The 17,987-nt window shown below is 45.6% G+C and overlaps 1 protein-coding gene across 2 annotated transcripts in view; it reads left to right on the forward strand.

Moving 5' to 3' along the window:
- Positions 1–248: 248 nt before the first annotated feature.
- UBQLN1 (ubiquilin 1) overlaps positions 249–17,987 on the forward strand; it is a 47,700-nt gene continuing 29,961 nt past the window's right edge. Inside the window, exon 1 of one of the 2 annotated variants that reach the window (XM_004581130.3) lies at positions 249–644. In XM_004581130.3, coding sequence (XP_004581187.2) covers positions 465–644 — 180 coding nt within the window. In that variant the 5' untranslated portion in view covers positions 249–464. The remainder of the gene's footprint in view (positions 645–17,987) is intronic. The other variant, XM_004581131.3, reaches the window with a different exon arrangement.

A 17,987-nucleotide genomic window follows, 5' to 3' on the forward strand; every position in this document is an offset into this window, starting at 1 on the left:
GCATCGCAGCGCGCCGCCAAGGCGCCGCCTACACCCCACGTTTTCTTTTTTGGTGAATTGGGGCGTGGGGGGATGTAAAAGAAAGTGAAAGGCCTCATCCTACCCGAGTTGGTTATTTTGTTATCCCATCAATGCAGACACGCCGACACTCTGGACCAGGGGCCGGGAGCCGCGCAAGGAACGCCCTCGCAGCCCGGGCATGACTCGGCGCCGCGGCTGGCCGCGCTACCCGGCGTGCCCCGCGCGCGGCCGGCGCAGCGCGGGGGGAGGGGCGGCGAGGAGGAAGCGGCGGCGGCTGCGGATGTCGCTGCGAGCGAGCGGCGCCTGATCCCGCGTCGTCGACCTGCCAGGCGCCACCCCGAGCAGCGCGCCGTGCCCTCGCCGCCGCCCGGGCCGCTCTCCGGGCTCGCTCTTGGTGTGTCTGCGGCGTCCCGCTCGCCTGAGTCACCGCCGGCGCGGCCGCCATGGCCGAGAGTGGTGAGAGCGGCGGCCCTCCGGGCTCTCAGGACGGCGCGGCCGAAGGGGCTGCGGGCGCTTCCGCCGCCGCCGCCGGCTCCGCGGAGCCCAAGATCATGAAAGTCACCGTGAAGACCCCGAAGGAGAAGGAGGAGTTCGCTGTGCCCGAGAACAGCTCGGTGCAGCAGGTGAGGCCGCTCGGGGGGTGATGGCGGCAGGACCTCGCCGTCCACCCCGCCGGGCTCGTCCCGCGGCTCCCCGCCCTCCGCCGCCTCGCCCGCAGCCCCTCACAAAGCGCGGGGACCCCGCGCCCGGCTCCGGTTTTGTTCGGTGGGATCGAGTGTGTGCGCGCTTTGTTTGAGCGGCCCTCGGGTTCGGGTGGGATTTGGGGTGAGGAGAGCATACGTTGAATTCTTCAGACTTTTTTTTCGTTAATAGTAACTATGACGTCGAAATTGCTTTTAGCCGCATCTTAGGTAACAATATAAGGCTTAAGCAGAAAAGTGAGTGACTTTCATTCATTGATGACTTCCTATTTCTTCTTCTTTTTTTTTTTAAATCGTGTTTGTCATCTTCACATCCCCTTCGAGGAGGTTTTTGTTTGTCTTTTAGAGGGCCGGCCACGACATTACCAGATACAAGCTATTCTAACTGAATAAAGTGGACTTCGTGGAGAAGTGACCAACTAATACAGCACTTGACGTCTGCCCAGTAATACAGACTGTGCAGTTTAATTAAGAGTCTCGGTCACGTTAAGCACGTTGTCTCGCTTTGTTGTGGAGTACATCCTGAGTATGAGTACTTTGCGTCCTTTCCCGGTTGATCTTTGACAACCTCAGTGTGAACACTTCGTGTGAGGAAGCCATGAACAGTCGTGGAAGTGTGTTGGATGGTTTTGGGGGTGGGGATGGTGTGTTGTGGAAGGCTTTCCTTCCCGACCGAGGCACTTTGCTTTCCCAGAGCACTTTACACGAGTTTTTCTTAACCTTCTTCTGGTCCTCACAATGTAGAAAGGCTGGAAGCAGACAGCTGTGTGACCATCACCTACGTTAGTGTTTTCCTGTATTTGCTCAGTTATGTAATCTGTTTTAATGGGTTACTTTTGGATGTATTTCAAAATTGCTGAATTGCTGATGTCACTGTGTCACACTGAAAGGCAAGGCAGTTTTCTGTCGTTCACCGAGTCCAACTATGTTTTATAGGTAAATGGGAGGTGCCGGGAAATGCACCATGCTTGGCCATTCTGTTTTCACAGATGTGTTAGGTCTTTGTTAACATGCTGCAGGAGAGCCTCCTCTTGACTGGCCCCAGCTAGCTCCTCTCCTCTGGCCTTTTCCTGGTCTGTTCAGTCACCTCCCCCCACTCCCAACTGTTGTTTCTTTTCACCTTATTAGGATGGTTTTAGGATGTCACCTAAGTGGCATCATGTAGTATATAATGTGCTTTTATGGGTAAGGCTTCCCCTCCCCCCCCAGCATATTTTTGAGATTATTCCTTGAATGTGTCACTATTTCCTTCCTGTTCAAACAGTGTGATTTCCAGCGTGTTGAATACCATGGTTTATTCGGTTGGGTTCCGGTGTGCTACTCTGAACAGTCTTGGGCCCATCCTTTGGAGGGTTGGGGTACACCTTTCTCTCAGGTCAATCTTTAGAAGGGGAGTGAGTGGGTCAGAGGGCAGTTGATCCAGTGACGTCTGGGACTTCCTGTTTCTCCAGATCTGCTGACAGTGGACATCAGCACTTTCAGTTTTAGAAGTTTTAATACGTGGTGTAGCCATATTACATATATGAAGCCCATTGTGTGTGTGTGTGTGTATGTGTGTGTGGCCTTCATCATTATTTTACTGCAAAAGATTGAGAATAATAAAGTTTCTATAAGTAGAAAACTCTTATTTAAGATCAGCATCTGTAAAGGATGATTTTTGGTTTTGGCTGGTGAAATTTAAATTCTAAAGTCTGTGTGTGTTTTTTTTTTCCCCCTGAGTCTTTCTGTCTTTCAGATAAATAAGTATTTTACAATCAGATTGTTGGGAGGGCGGCAGTTGGCCTGGTAGGTAAGACACCAACAAAGATGCTTGCATCCTGTATTGGAGCTTCCAGATTGGATACCAGGTGGCACATCCTGTCACCAGCTTCTTGCTAACACAGATCCTGGCTCAAGTCACTAGGTTCTTTTTTTTTTTCTTTGTTTATTTTGTTTCACTTTTTTATTGCAAAGTCATATATATATAGAGAGAGAGAGAGAGAAAGAGAGAGCGAGCAAGGGAGAAGGAGAAGAGACAGAGAGGAAGATCTTCCATCCGATGATTCACTCCCCAAGTGACCGCAACGGCCGGTGCTGCGCCAATCCGAAGCCGGGAACCAGGAACCTCTTCCAGGTCTCCCACGTGGGTGCAGGGTCCCAAGGCCATCCTCGACTGCTTTCCAGGCCACAAGCAGGGAGCTGGATGGGAAGTGGAGCTACTGGGGTTAGAACCGGCGCCCATAAGGGATCTGGGTGCATTCAAGGCGAGGACTTAAGCTGCTAGGTCATGCTGCCAGGCTCTTGTGTACGTTTTTTAAAAAATAATGCTATAAGTTATATTGTTTGAAAAGTACATTTGAGAGAGAGAGAGAGCAAGCACACACTTGACTTCTTTGCAGATGCTTGGCAGTGACTGTGCCAGGGTTGGGCAGAGGTCTGAATACAGGAGTGCAATTCAGGTTTCCGCACTGGTGCAGGCATCCAGTGACTTGAGCAGTCACTACTGCCTTCCACGGTTTGCATTTGCAGGAAGATGGAAGCAGACATGGAGCAAGGCACCCCTATATAGGATGCAGGTTTTCTTAACTCCTAGACTGTGCCTAACCTCCCAAACTGATTTTTTTTTTCCAGATTAAAAGTTAATACTTTGCTAATGTAACCTTGAATGACAGTTCATTGTAAAACTTTTGATCACTGTTTTCTGTTGAAGCAGAAAACTTTAAAAATTGAAACTCATTACTGCATCAAGAATCTGAAGATGAATCAACTATCTGTGGCTTTTGTTAAAGGACACATATACAGGAAAATGCGCCCCAGCAACAAAAGGTTTTTAGGTCTTCTATTTGTAAAATTCTACTTGGAGCATAAAAACAGTGCTGCCTAAGTTTTTCTTAAAGGCATCTATGTTTTGAAACATATGCTAATGATTGGAGTTTGTCATCAAAAAAATTTTGTGATGTTAAGGTTTCAGTAAAGTGTTGAATGAGCAATTGGGAACAGCTTGGTCCTGAAAATTCTCATCTGATCCTGTAGGGTAAGAGGATGCGAGAAGACTCCCTGGAGAATGTTACTGAAGCCTTATGCTTTCTGTCAAGCAGATCTCATATTCTGGCCATTTAAAATCTCTTTCAGTAAATATTCCTGTCTAATTTAGATTCCTTCACACATCATATTGAGATTGCATTTACATAAATATGTCATAATTGGTTGAAATTATATGAATTTTTATGTGTAAATTTTAAGTTAACACTGTTTCCCATGGTTTCTGCTTGGGTGACCAAAGGGTAGGGATAGAATACCTTAATGGTACATAGTGCCGGTTCTGGTTGGTATTTGTTAAGTGTTGCATGTTAGAGGTTGGTACTAAAGGTTAAGTTTTTTTCATAATTAAAGTTTATTTTTTGTAGATTACCTGGAATCAACTGAGCAATTGAGTGTAAGTTTGTGCTTCAGGGTAGCTAGATTATAAACTGCACTATAATGTTTGTTCTGAGTTGGTATCATTAATAGAGGGTTTTATAGTAAAAGTAATAGCCTTAAAGAAACAGGTAAATACGTGGTGGTGCAAAGTCACTGCGTATGAAATTACTGTGTTATTGCCTATTATTGGAAACAACCTTCACATTTTTCGGATATCAGTGGGCAAAATAACATGCGGCAGGAAGGAGAGATGTGTGTAGTTCGTGCAGAGACTGAGAGGATCTTCTGTACAGCTTTTACTTAGCTTATTTTGGACCTTTGAAAAGATTACTTGTTTTTAAAGCATCAGGAGGGATTCCCAAACACAATTTTTTTTTTCAAAGATTTTGTTTTATTTTTATTGGAAAGTCAGATATACAGAGAGGAGTAGAGACAGAGAGAAAGATCTTCCATGCAATGATTCACTCCCCAAGCGGCTACAAAGGCCAGAGCTGAACCAATCAGAAGCCAGGAGCCTCCTCCAGGTCTCTCATGTGGGTGCAGGGTCCCAAGGCTTTGGGCCGTCCTTACTTCCTTCCCGTGCCACAAGCAGGAAGCTGGATATGGAGAGTGGGAAACGCGCCCAGCACATGCAAGATGAGCACTTCGGCCACTAGGCTACTAGGCAGGGCCCATACTTTGATTTATTTTCAATAGTTTCATCACTTGGAAACTGTGGAACACAGTGTATTTAGACATAAATATTGTTGAATCAAATCATGCTTTTGATAAGCAATATTGCAATGCGTTAGAGTCATTTCCCATGGCTTACATCACATTGTGTAACGTAGCTCTAGAAGGCTCCCATCACACGGGGTTGTGGAGCACTTACCATGTCATTGGACTGAATTGAGAGGTATAAAATTGAGATGTTCTGAAAATTTGATTCAAACAGAATAACAAATATCTTAACAGCTTTTGGACATATCACATGTTGAATTTGTAAAGAGTGAAATAAAATGTTTTTAAGATGATTTGACTGTTTATACTTTTGCAGTAGGGCTGCTTGAAGTTTCAAGATTATCCATGGTTAAGGTTAGCATTTTGTTCAGAAGTTGTGGTTGAATCAATTTTGTAAGATGTATTCTAAAGAAAAATTCTGTGATCAGTGTTTTCTTAACTTGTCTTATTCTGATATGGGACTTCTGAAAAACGTGTGATTTAATAATTCTAGCAGACTGCTTAGCTTTTTTTTTTTTTTAAAGATTTATTTTTTTTTATTACAAAGATATACAGAGAAGAGGAGAGACAGAGAGGAAGATCTTCCATCCGATGATTCACTCCCCAAGTGAGCCGCAGTGGTCCAGTGCGCGCCAATCCAATGCTGGGAACCAGGAACCTCTTCCGGGTCTCCCACGCGGGTGCAGGGTCCCAAAGCTTTGGGCCGTCCTCGACTGCTTTCCCAGGCCACAAGCAGGGAGCTGGATGGGAAGTGGAGCTGCTGGGATTAGAACTGGCGCCCATATGGGATCCCGGGGCTTTCAAGGCGAGGACTTTAGCTGCTAGGTCACGCCTCCGGGCCCTAGCTTTTTTATTTTTAAAGAATCTATTAACTATAAGTTACATACTTAACAGTAGTCGATACGTTTTTTAAATCATGTTGTACAAATGTTACCGCAATCAACTTTAGAACATTTTCATTGAGCCTGAAGAAACAATACTGGTTAGCAGTTGCCCCTAAGCCTATTTCTCCCTGTATGCCCAAACCCTAGACAAATACTAAGGGATTTTTTTTTTTTTTAAGATTTATTTATTTTTGTTGGAGAAGCAGATTTACAGTAAGAAGAAGAGACAGATCTCCCATCTGTTGATTCACTCCCTAAATGGCTGCAGCCACTGGAGCTGAGCCGAGCTGAGCTGAACTGAAGGCAGGAGTGTCTTCCTAGTCTCCCACATGGGTTCAGGGTCCCAAGGCTTTGGCCTGTCCTCTGCTTTCCTAGCCACAGAGGGAGCTGGGTGGAAGTGGAGCAGCTGGGATGTGACCAGCTACCAAATGGGATGCTAGCACTTGCAGGTAGAGGATTAATCTACCGAATTGCCTGATTTGAATGTTTATTATAAATGCAATTAAGTAGGCTTGTGACTGCTTTCAGCGTGTTTTCATAGTTCATCCACATTGTAATTTGTATCAATGCTTTTTATTGTCAAGCAGTTTTATTGTAAGGGTAAATGCACATTTAATTTCTCTGTGCCTCTTGATAGACACTTGGATGATTTCTACTTTCCAGCTATTGCTTAATGCAATGTATATGAACACTCACATGTAAGTTGTGTGGGTGTGTATTTTCATTTTCTCATAAGTGTAAGCCTAGGTGTGGAATTACTGGGTCACATTGTAGCTCTGTGCTTAACTTGCTGAAATGTTGCCAAAGTTATTTTCCAAAGTGGCTCAGTCATTGTAGTGCCTCAGGCGTGCCTGATTCCAGTTACTGCAGTCTCCAGTCTCCGTGACATTGGTCACTGCTCTGGTGTCTGAAGTGGCATCTTCCTGCATGTCTCCTTCCTACGTGAACAGTAGTTATCGCTGTGGTTTCGAACAGTCCCTGATACCTTTTTAGAGAGGCCATGGGATGAAACTTCATAATAATTGTGAGATGTTTGTGTTTCTCAGTCGAATTCTCAGATGAGCAGTGCACTCTTGTTGGAGGCTTGTAATGGACAGAAAATGAAAGGATTTTCTGTTACTAGCGTGATGTAATTTGCAGACATTTTAAACAGCATTATTTTTCTCACTAATAAAATACCTTTTTAATTGTTAGAGAATTTAAACATTGAAAAGGTGAAATGATGAGGGAGTGGGAAGAGAGAGAAAAGATGAGTTTCATTTGCTCATTTGCTCTCCAAATGGGCTCAAATAGCCAGGGGTGGGCCAGGCTAAAGCCAGGATGCAGGAACCCTATGTGGGTCTTCCATAACTTATTAGAGTCCCAGGCACTGGGACATCTTCCATTGCCTTCCCAGGGACATTAGCAGGCAGCTGGGTTGGTAGGTACAATAGGAAGTCACATGGGATGAATACTAGCAAGCTGAGTTGTGGTGCTATATTGCCAGTCCTATAGTTATTTTCTGAAGAATATTATTTATAGTTACATAATGGTTTTCTTTTTTTCTAAGATTTCTTTCTTTCTTTATTTGGAAAGTCAGAAAGGCAAGACAGAAAGATTTTCCATCTGCTGGTTCACTCCCCAAGTGGCTGCAACAGCCAGAGTTAAGTTGACTCAAAACCAGGAGCCAGGTGCTTCGAGCTTCTTCCAAATCTCCCATGTGGGTGCAGGGTCTCAATGCTTTGGGCCGTTCTCGACTGCTTTCCCAGGCCGCAGTGAGCTGGATGGGAAGTGGGACTGCTGAATTACCAACCGGCACCCATATGGGATCCTGGCACATGCAAGGCTAGGTTATTGTGCTGGGTCCCTGCTTCATTTTTTTCTTTTTTTAATTGAAAAAGAAACAACAGAGACAGAGAAATCTACTTGTTGGTTTACACCCCTGATAGTCTTCAGTAGCCAGGGCTGGGCCAGACCAAAGACAGCAGGTGGGAATTTCAGCTGGTCTACCTTTGATTGATAGGTGCTTAAGTACCTGACCCATCATCCGCTGCTTCTGAGGGTGTGCATTAGGTAGCCGAGGGCCCAGTAGCCTGGTGGCTAAAGTCTTCACCTAGCAAGTGCCAGGATCCTGGCTGCTCCACTTCCCATCCAGCTCCCTGCTTGTGGCCTGGGAAAGCAGTCGAGGATGGCTCAAAGCCTTAGGACCCTGCACCCACGCGGGAGAACCGGGAAGAAGCTCCTGGCTCCTGGCTTTGTATTGGCTCAGTCCCGACTGTTGTGGCAACATGGGGAGTGGACCAGTGGATGGAAGATCTTCCTCTCTGTCTCTCCTTCTCTGTAAATCTGCTTTTCCAAAGAAAATAAATAAATCTCTTAAAAAACAAAGGAGGAAGCTGGAATGGAGAGCTGAACTGGAACGTGAAACTACACTCCAACATGGGATATTGCCATCCCAAGAGGAGGTCTAACTACTGCACCAAATTCCCACCTCATTTTATTATTTTAAAATGAATTCGTATTTTAAAGGACTGTTCAGTAAGCAGGCTTCTCATGATTAGAGTGCCTGGGTTCATTCTCAGCTCCAACTCCTGACTGCTTCTTGCCAGTGTGGATCATTGAAGGTAGTCATGATGGTGTAAGTAATTGGGTTTCTGCCACCTGTGTAGGAGAGTCGGTCCAGCCTGGCTATTGCAAGGCATTTGAGGGAGTTAACCAACAGATGAGAACAGTCTGTGTTGTTGATTGTCAATTTTAACGTCCAATATAGTAAATATCAAAAGATTCATATGTAAAAAAAAGTCTTTTGAGGTTCTGAATTTGTACAATGATGTGCTAAAATGAAAAATGGCCATAGTGGATTGATTTGTAATGGATTAGATGCTTGAAAGGTCATAGACAATCTGGGCCTTCTCTTCCACATTCCTGGCCTGGGCTCTTGACTGCAGCTTGCTGCTGGTACAGACCCTGGCAGACAGCAGTGATGGCTGCTGCCCGTGGGAGAGACCTGGCTTGAGTCCCAGGCTCTTGGCCCCTGCCCTGCCCTGCCCTGCCCAGTTATTTGGGAAGCAAGTTAGTGGATGAGAGCGTGTGCATGCACATGCTTGCTTTTTCTATCTCAAATTTTAAAAGATTGAGGGTTGATTCATTAAATCATCACTGCCTCTCATCAGTCTCTCCACTTTTCTCTACCTCTCTCCATTCTTTGAGTATTTTCTGAAAAAGAAAATGTTAGGCCATGTTAGACTGCCTCAATCTGGCGGCACCCCATTCATCTCAGGATGTGACTTGGCAGCGGCTTGTGTTCCTTGCTTCTCTGATCCCTGCTCCTGCCCTTCCTGCCTGCTTCATTCACTTGAACTTTTCTTTCCCTGCCTCTGGACTTGTGTAGTTCTTGCTGCTGGGAATGTCTCCCACTGCTTGCCCGTCCCTGCGCAACCTTTAAGTCTTACCATAAAGCTTAGTCTCTAATTGCATAGACTAGAATGGGATCCCCTGTTTTTTCTCATAGCACTTTTTAAATTTTTTTTTTTTGTCATTCATTGCAACAAAAAAAAAGTCATGCGTTCGTGGTGACCTACGATTGGTCATTCATTGTTGCCAGAGCCTAACTTGTAGGCTCCCGAAACACTTGTTTACAAATGAATTTACAAGTGAATCCATGGTGCATAGCAACACTGGTATGTATTTAATAATACTTACCAATTGTTGAACCTTATTGAGTGCCTTGTGTATAAAATCGAGCTTCTAGTCTTCTGGAATTTCCAGCTTAAATTGCTCTGTTTCAACTTCCTCAGGATCGTCATTCTTGGATGTTCTTTGCTTGCCGGATTATTCCTCTAGGACAGCCTCTTAGCTATAATCCTCATCTTCACTACAAAACACAGAAAATAATTCGAATACTAATAATCCATTTTTCTCGAAGATGATTTCTGACTGATGTTAGATGCATAGGTCAGAAGTTACTTTTTCTTTTTTTTAAGATTTATTTATTTTTATTGGAAAGGCAGATATACAGAGAGGAGGAGAGACAGAGAGGAAGATCTTCCGTCCGATGATTCACTCCCCAAGTGAGCGCAACGGCCGGTGCTGTGCCGATCTGAAGCTGGGAACCAGGAACCTCTTCCAGGTCTCCCATGCGGGCGCAGGGTCCCAAAGCATTGGGCCGTCTTCGACTGCTTTCCCAGGCCACAAGCAGGGAGCTGGATGGGAAATGGAGCTGCGGAGGTGAGGACTTAGCCACTAGGCCACGCCGCCGGGCCCTCAGAAGTTACTTCTTTACAAAAAAGTGATATGCTGGTATTTGTTAACTAGTAGTGGTTCTCACTGTGGTAGATTCAAATGGCATTCAGTTGCTTACAGAATTCCTGAAAATGCAGGAGCCATTGCTTGGGGCAGCGGTCAACAGGCTGTGGTGGGACACACGTGCCACACCAGTGTGTTCATGTATTGTCTATGTCCTTTCAGAACAGCACTGCCAATAATATTTAGCATCTAGCCCTTGACCTCAGCATTGGGCTTTACTGTTAGAGATCTTGTCACACAGCTCACCGAAACTCTCCTCATTGAGAAGTTTCACCATTGCTTTTGTAACAGTATAGTTCAGTAGAAACATATTGTGAGCCACATATGTGGCTTTTCTATTAGCCACTTAAAATAAAAGAATTGAAGGTAGTTTTAAAGTAGTGGTAAATACTGAAACTGTAAGGAATATCATTTTTTGAAAGATTTATTTTCGTTAGAAATTCAGATATACAGAAAGCATGAGAGACAAAGAGGAAGAGTTTTTGTTAAGTGATTCACTCACCAAGCATCTGCAACAGCTGGTGCTGTACCGATCCGAAGCCAGGAGCCTTGAGCTTCTTCCTGGTTTCTGACGACGGTGCAGGGTCCTAATGCTTTGGGCCAGCCTTGACTGCTTTCCCAGGCCATAAACAGGGAACTGGAGGGGAAGTGGAGCCATCATTACTAGAACTGATCCCAGCACATCGAGACAAAGGACTTTAACTGCTAGGCTACTGCACTGCGCCCAAGGCATAGCGTTTTAACTGCTTTTAGACATACAGTTTAGTGGCCTTAAGTATATTCACATTGTTGAACAGCGATCACCATTGTCCCTCACCAGAGCTCATGTTGCAGAGCTAAAATCTATATCCATTAAACAATTTCCTGTCTCTCCTCCTTCCATTCTCTGCTAATTACCATTTTTATTTTGTATCTGCACTGAACTGCTGCAGGTACCTCGTGTAAGTGGAGCCATACAGTTTTTGTCGTTTTGTATACTGTCTTAAAGGTTGATTCATGTTGCATGTATCAGATTTTTTTTTCAGTAGCAGATAGAGAAGTTTTATTAGGGAAGTGAACAGATAAGGAAAGGAAAAGCCCGCCAGGAGGCTACCGGGCCAAATTAATTAATTAATTAATTTTTTATTGCAGTCAGATATGCAGAGAGGAGGAAAGAGAGGAATATCATTCGTCCGTTGATTCACTCCCCGAGTGGCCGGAGCTGAGCCAGTATGAAACCAGGAGTAGGAATACCTTCTGGGTACCCATATGTGATCCCAGTGCGTGCAAAGCGAGGACTTTAGCCACTAGGCCATTGTGCCAGGCCCAATATATTCTTATATCTTTCTTTGTTTTGTTTTATTTTTTTTAAAGGTGTTGTTAGCCCTAAGGCACATAGTAAAGTAATTTCTTTTTTTATTACTAATTTATTTTATTTTTGATGTTTATATAATGGAGAAGGATGTATGCCCGTGTGGACCACTGATTAGGTGGATGAAATAGTTGCTTTCAAAATTTTTTTTCTTGTTTATGGGAGACGGAGGGAGGGAAGAGAAGAGAAGGCTGCTCTCAGCTGCCTAACCACATCATTCCAGGGATTGGGGGAAGGCCGCTTGATGTCATGCTAGGATCCAAAGATGTGGAGCATGTTCCAAGGGTACTGCTGAAGTGGTTTTGATAGTTCGGAGATACTATTGATTTTGTTGCTCCGAGTTGAGGAACTCTTTCCAAGGTTCACCGGCTGACGTAGTCCACCTTACAGTATCTGCTTGCTGTGATACTTGCTGTCAGATTTGCTCTGCCCGTCATCCTCTGCCATGCTAATAGATGTCCTCTGCAGGCCTCAGTGGACTGACTGTCAGGTCCCCCACATGCATCAGGCATGCTGTCTGGCACACAGGCATTAGCAGCTGAGGAGGCCCAGTCCATATACATGCACTCCATGGTCAGACCAAAGATCCTGTAATCTTCTCCCTGGTCTTGCACTTTCCAGGTGGTTCTGCAGTCTAGCTTAACAGGATTTGACCCCAGTCCTGGCATTTGCCAGCTGATGCTGCAGCAAAGCCATACCAGCTTGCACTTACTCTGGCTCATGCATGCACCAGCTGATAGTGGTGGCCTAGCCCAGCCTGACTCTACCCCAAATCCAGCTCACTTCAGGCCGACAGACATTGTAAACCTCTGCACCCCGGGGTCTCACAAGCGCTGGAGTGTGCTGTGCCCAGTCTGGCATGGCTCGCTTCACTTTGGTGTTTGCTGGCGGATGCTGCAGCCTGGCTCAGCCTAGCCTGTCCCCTGTTTCAGCTGATGCTGGCAGTGCTGCAGCCCAGCCAGCCCCAGTCCTGGCACTAATGTGAAATGGCTGATGTTGCTTGCCAACCTGGCCTGTCCCGCATCCTGTCTTGGCTCTTCACACCTGCCGCTGGGTGCTGTGAAGTGGCCCAGCCTGGCCTGCCCTGAGACTTGACCCACATGTATGGCTTTGGGTACTGTAACCCAGCCTGGTCTGGGCTGCTCCCACCCTCAACTCTCGTGCTTACCAGTGAGGACTAAGTCCTGATAGAGGAGTTGCCTAAGCTCCCCTATCAGGCCATCTCCAAGTTGCAGATCTCACACACACCAGTGGGTGATTGGCCTAGTCTGAGTTGGCTCGTTTCCCATCCCAGCATTCACTGGCAGGTATAGTGGCTTTGCCCAAGCAGCCCACATGCATTTTGGCTCTTATGTGGTTCAGCGGGTGCCGAGGCCTAGCCCAGCCTGCCCTACATATAACTACTCTGGCTTTCGCAAGCGCCAGTGCATGCTGGAGCCTAGCGCAGTCTGTCACACCTGCAGACCCAGCCCACACACATACAGAGGGATGTTGTAGCCCTGTCCAACCCAGTTCATGGTGCTCATTTTGACTTTTGGGCTCACCAGTGGGAACTACAACCCTGCAAGGGTGTCTCCTCAGCTCCCTAAGGCCTTTCTCAGCCACAAATCTTGAGTGTGCTGGTGTTACTTGACCCAGCCTCACATGGCCTGTGTGGGCTTTTGCCATTGGATGCTGAAGCCTGGCTTGGCCTAGCCCATCCCAGTCCCAGCTCTCATTGGTGGGCATTGGCAGCCTGCTTAACGCCCAGTCTGCTCTCCTCCCCAGCTCTCATGTGAACAGGCAGATACAGAAGAATAGCCCTGCATGGCTGGCACCCTGTCCTGGTTCTCCTGCATACTGGCATGTGCTGCTTTGGCTTGAATTGGTTTTACCCTGTCATCTCCTTGAGCCAGCCCACACACCTGCTGACAAGTGGAGCAGCCCTGCCTGTTCTGGCCCACACCTAGCCTAGTAGTTTCCCACGTCCCTCACCACGTCCTCTTTCATTTCCTATCTCACTTGTCAGCGGGTGCTAGGACCCTGCTGAACATAGGCCACTCTTCCCCCACCTCCACTCTGCATTGTGACTACTGGTGGATGCTGTGTCTCTGACTGCTCCCACCTGCTCCCACACCCAGTTCTTGGGTGTGCCTGGGGCACTGGTGCTTGAATCAAACTGGCCTGCTTGGAACCTCAGTTCCTGTGAATGTTGGTGAGTTCTGTAGTCATGCCTAGTTTGACCTGTCACCAACCCAGCTTTAGACAGACCAGTGGGTATTGCAGTCCCACAGAGATGAGTCCACAAACTCCCACAGAATTTGCTCCTAGACCCAGTTCCCTCACATGCCAGTTACTGTCATGGCCCAACCTATCATGGCTAACCTCTTTCTGGCCCTGACACTGACGGGTACTGTGGCCTAGTTCTGCCATGCAGACCCCCAGCCGGCCCCCCATCCCTAGCTTCTGTGTGTACAATTGGGCTGTGAATGATGCCAACTAGCCCAGCCCAGGTCTCCCACATGGGCAGGTGTCCTGTTCTGACCCAGACATGTTCTCCAGCTTCTCCCACTTCAAACTACCTGGTCTCAGTCCCCTTGTTTACCTGCGATTGCAGTGGCCCAGTCTGTGAAGTCCTCCCACCCACACATCCCCAAACCCCCTTCCTGGTGCAATTCACCACCATTACATCCCTGATCAGGTGGGTGTGAACTCCAGGTACGGTCTTCCGGAGGTGTGGCCTGAATTGATTTTTAAAAAGTATATTTATTTATTTATCGCAAAGTCACATATACAGAGAGGAGAGACAGAGAGAAATATCGTCCATCCGTTGATTCACTCCCCAAGTGGCTGCAACGGCTGGTGCTGCACTGATTTGGAGCCAGGAGCCAGGAGCTTCTTCCAGGATGCCAAAGCTTTGGGCAGTCTTTGCCTGCCTGCCCAGGCTACAAGCAGGGAGCTGGATGGGATGCGGGGCTGCTTGGATTAGAACCAGCGCCCATGTGGGATCCCAGCACATGCAAAGCAAGGACTTTAGCTGCTAGGCCACTGCGCCAGGCCCCTGAAGTGATTCTTAAACCTTAATGTGCACCAGAATTTCCTTGCAGGCTTGTTAAACATTGCTGGATCCCATCCCCATAGTTTCTGGTTTGATTGATCTGGGGTGGACCTCAGTTTTTACATTTTTAGCAAGTTACCTAATTATAGCTTATGTTAACCATCTGGGGAGCACTAGGACCATTCTTAAACTTTGGCGCAATTGATGTTTTTACTTGGCTAATTCTTCGTTGTTGGGGCAGTCCGTGCATGGTGCTGTATTTAACAGCATTCCTGGTCTCTTCATCAGCTGCCAGTGGTATACTTTCCTGTAATAAAAACAAGAAATATCTCTAGGTATTGCCAGCAGTCCCCGGACAAAAGAAAAAAATCCTTCCCATCTCCATTTAAAACTCCAGTGCTCCAGATTGCAGGGGGACTAGGGAAAATTCTTAGCTTCACATCTTTAAGCTCTTTCCTTTTAGGCTAGTAATAACCTCCTTGGAAGCACTTTATGGAATCTTCCTGCTTGAGTAATAAAAGTCTGTCAGTAATCTGTTTACCTGGTAAAGTTGTTGAAGTGATGAGAATTGTTCAGTCGTGTGTGTGTGTGTGTTTTAGTCTTATTTTTAATATTGTATTTGTTTCAGTGTTGTAGCTGTCTCTTTTAGCCCTACATACCTTTTTTTTTCCTTTTCAAGAGGGAAAGGAAACTCTTCCAGTCTTTTTTCTTGAATTTAAGAAAGGGAAGTTGATTCCTTAGTGTTCAGTATCTGCTGTTAGATCTGCAGTAGTCCTCCTGTAGTCCTCACTCTTCCTGCTGAGCTGCAGCTGGTTCCAATGCTGAGTTTTCTGCAGAACAGCTTGAATTAGCTTTAGCTTTGTGTATGCTAGCTTAGGACTCAGTTCTAGGGTGCACTGCACTGATTGATCATACGTCCATCTGATTTCCAGCTTCAAAGTTTTGTTCCAAGTAACACCTTAATATTTAGTGGGAAGTTGAATGTAAGAATTAGATTTGTATGTTCAATCCGGCATCTTATTCAAAATCTAAAATAAGATTTAAGTGTCACATAATTATATGCTAAAAACTAGGTCATTTGTTTCAGAATTATTAGAAAATCAAACATGAAAAGAATGTGAGTTTAAGATTAAGCTGCATAAATGTAGATAAGGTCTGTTTTATATGTGAAATAGATTTCTGGATATATTTGTCCTTGTGATCAAATCTGTATTTGAATCCTAACTTAGTATTCTATTAACTATGACTTCAGGGCTGAAGGGACACAATCTTTAACCATTTTGTGCTTACAAAAAAGGATTAGAAACCTTTTTTTTCAAGGAGTTGTAGGTTAGGATAGCTGGAATAGAGTAGTAGCTACCACTTATTGATGTTTACTAGGATGTGTGATTTTTATTTGTGTTGGAGGTATATTTTCATTTAATCCTCACAGAAATGTATTCTAGCACTTATTACATACTTTCTGATAGCTACTTAAAGGAAGAGACTTGGCGGTCTAATAACAGGGCGGCAGAATTACATCTCTCTAGACTGCTGTGGGAATAGTGCTTCCCAAAGTCCTGATCAATTCATTGGAAATTGCTTTTTTAGGTAAGACAGTTATATGTCATGTGATCTCAAGTAGAACAAAGGAAACTCAGTTGGGCTAGTTCCTAAGTACATACTACAATGTAATTTTATGTTATGCATTTTTTAGTTTGCAAAATCTTTATGCATGCATATTGATAAAAATGACAGATTTTCTTTAAGATTTATTTATTTATTTTTGCAAAATCAGATATATACAGAGAGGAGAAGAGACAGAGAAATATCTTCCGTGCGATAATTCACTCCCCAAGGAACTGTAATGGTCGGTGCTGCACCAGTCCGAAGCCAGAAGCCCAGATCTCTTTCGGGTCTCCCACGTGGGTGCAGGGTGCCAAGACTGGGCCGTCCTTCACTGCTTTCCCAAGCACATACAGGGAGCTGGATGGGAAGCGGGGCTGCTGGAATTGGAACCGGTGCCCCTATGGGATCCCAACACATTCAAGGCGAGGACTTACAGCCGCTTAGCCATGACACCCGGCCCTAAATGACAGGTTTTTTTTTTTTTTTTTTAAATCAGTTTACGTTGACTTGTAACTTGAAAAGATTAAAAAAAAGTGTGTAAAGTGTTGCAAACCTTAAACAAACTCCCTCAGTTTTAACGAATGACTGATCCATGGTTTGCCTTGGGGCTGACCTTGTGGCCCTGGTGGGTAAGCTGCAGTCAGCATCTGTTCATGTACTGCTATCCACTTTCGTTCTGGCTCTCTGCTGATGGCCTGGGCAAAGCAGACGATAGCCGAGGACTTGGGCCCCTGCCCTTGCATGTGGAGGACCCAGACAATGCTCTTAGCTCTTGGCTTTGGCCTGGCTCAGCCTCGGCTGTTGTGACCACTTTGGAAGTGAACCAGTGGATAGAAGATCTCTCTGTTTCTGTGTCTCCCTCTCTGTTACTCTGTCAAGTAAATAAATTTTTTTGAAGATTTATGTATTTTTGTCACAAAGTCATATACAGAGAGGAGGAGAGACGGAGAGAAAGATCTTCTGTCCAATGATTCACTTCCCAAGTGAGCGCAACGGCCGGTGCTGCGCTGATCTGAAGCTGGGAACCAAGAACTTCTTCCAGGTCTCCCATGCGGGTGCAGGGTCCCAAAGCTTTGGGCCATCCTCGACTGCATTCCCAGGCCACAAGCAGAGGGCTGGTTGGGAAGTGGAGCTGCTAGGACTAGAACCAGCACCCATATGACATCCCAGCATGTGCAAGGCAAGGACTTTAGCCACTAGGCCACGCCGCCGGGCCCCAAGTAAATAAAACTTAAAAAAAAAAATGCCCATCAGTACCCCCTCTACACCTCTGTTCCCCCACCCCTTTTCCTTTTAGACATTTACTTCTGTACTTATTTATTTATTTATTTGAAAGGCAGGGTTAGAATTCTTGAAGTCACTGGTTCATTTTCTTGGTAGCCACAGTGGCCAGGACTGGGCCAGGCAGGTCCTCACACAGAGGTGCCAGTTTCCTAGGTGCGTCAGAGAGCTGGATGAGAGTTGGAAAAGCTAGGACTCAGTGGCGCCCAAGTGGGATGCCAGCTTGTTGGGTAGTGGTCTAACCTATAATGACCTTGCCTTCATAAGTTTTAAAATCCCAGACGTTACAGCTTGAGTATCACTGATTACTCTGAAAGTCCAAATGCTCTGGGATCTGAAATTTTTTGATATTAAGAAAGTTGGATTTTGTGTAATTTTGAATTTGGGATGTTGAGCTGATGAAGTCTATAAACACTCCTATGTCCAGAATTCTCCAAAATCTCAAGTACTTGCTGGTCTGTAACATTTCTGATACGGGAACCTCAACTTGTGTCTTTAGTGTCTCTCTGTTTAATTGTAATATAAAGTTCCTGTGTATTTCTGGAATACCCCCTTGTGGTAGCTCATCATTTCTTAAGAACCACTGCTGAAAGGTGTTGGGGGTTTAGTATTTTCAAGAAGATGTGGTTCTTTTCTGAGTTTGTACTGGGGATCCTGAGGCAGTCAGTTGATTGAGATGCCTGTACAACTCTGAGCTTTTC

The sequence above is a fragment of the Ochotona princeps genome, chromosome 14 (assembly GCF_030435755.1).
Source record: "Ochotona princeps isolate mOchPri1 chromosome 14, mOchPri1.hap1, whole genome shotgun sequence".
Lineage (NCBI taxonomy): Eukaryota > Metazoa > Chordata > Mammalia > Lagomorpha > Ochotonidae > Ochotona > Ochotona princeps.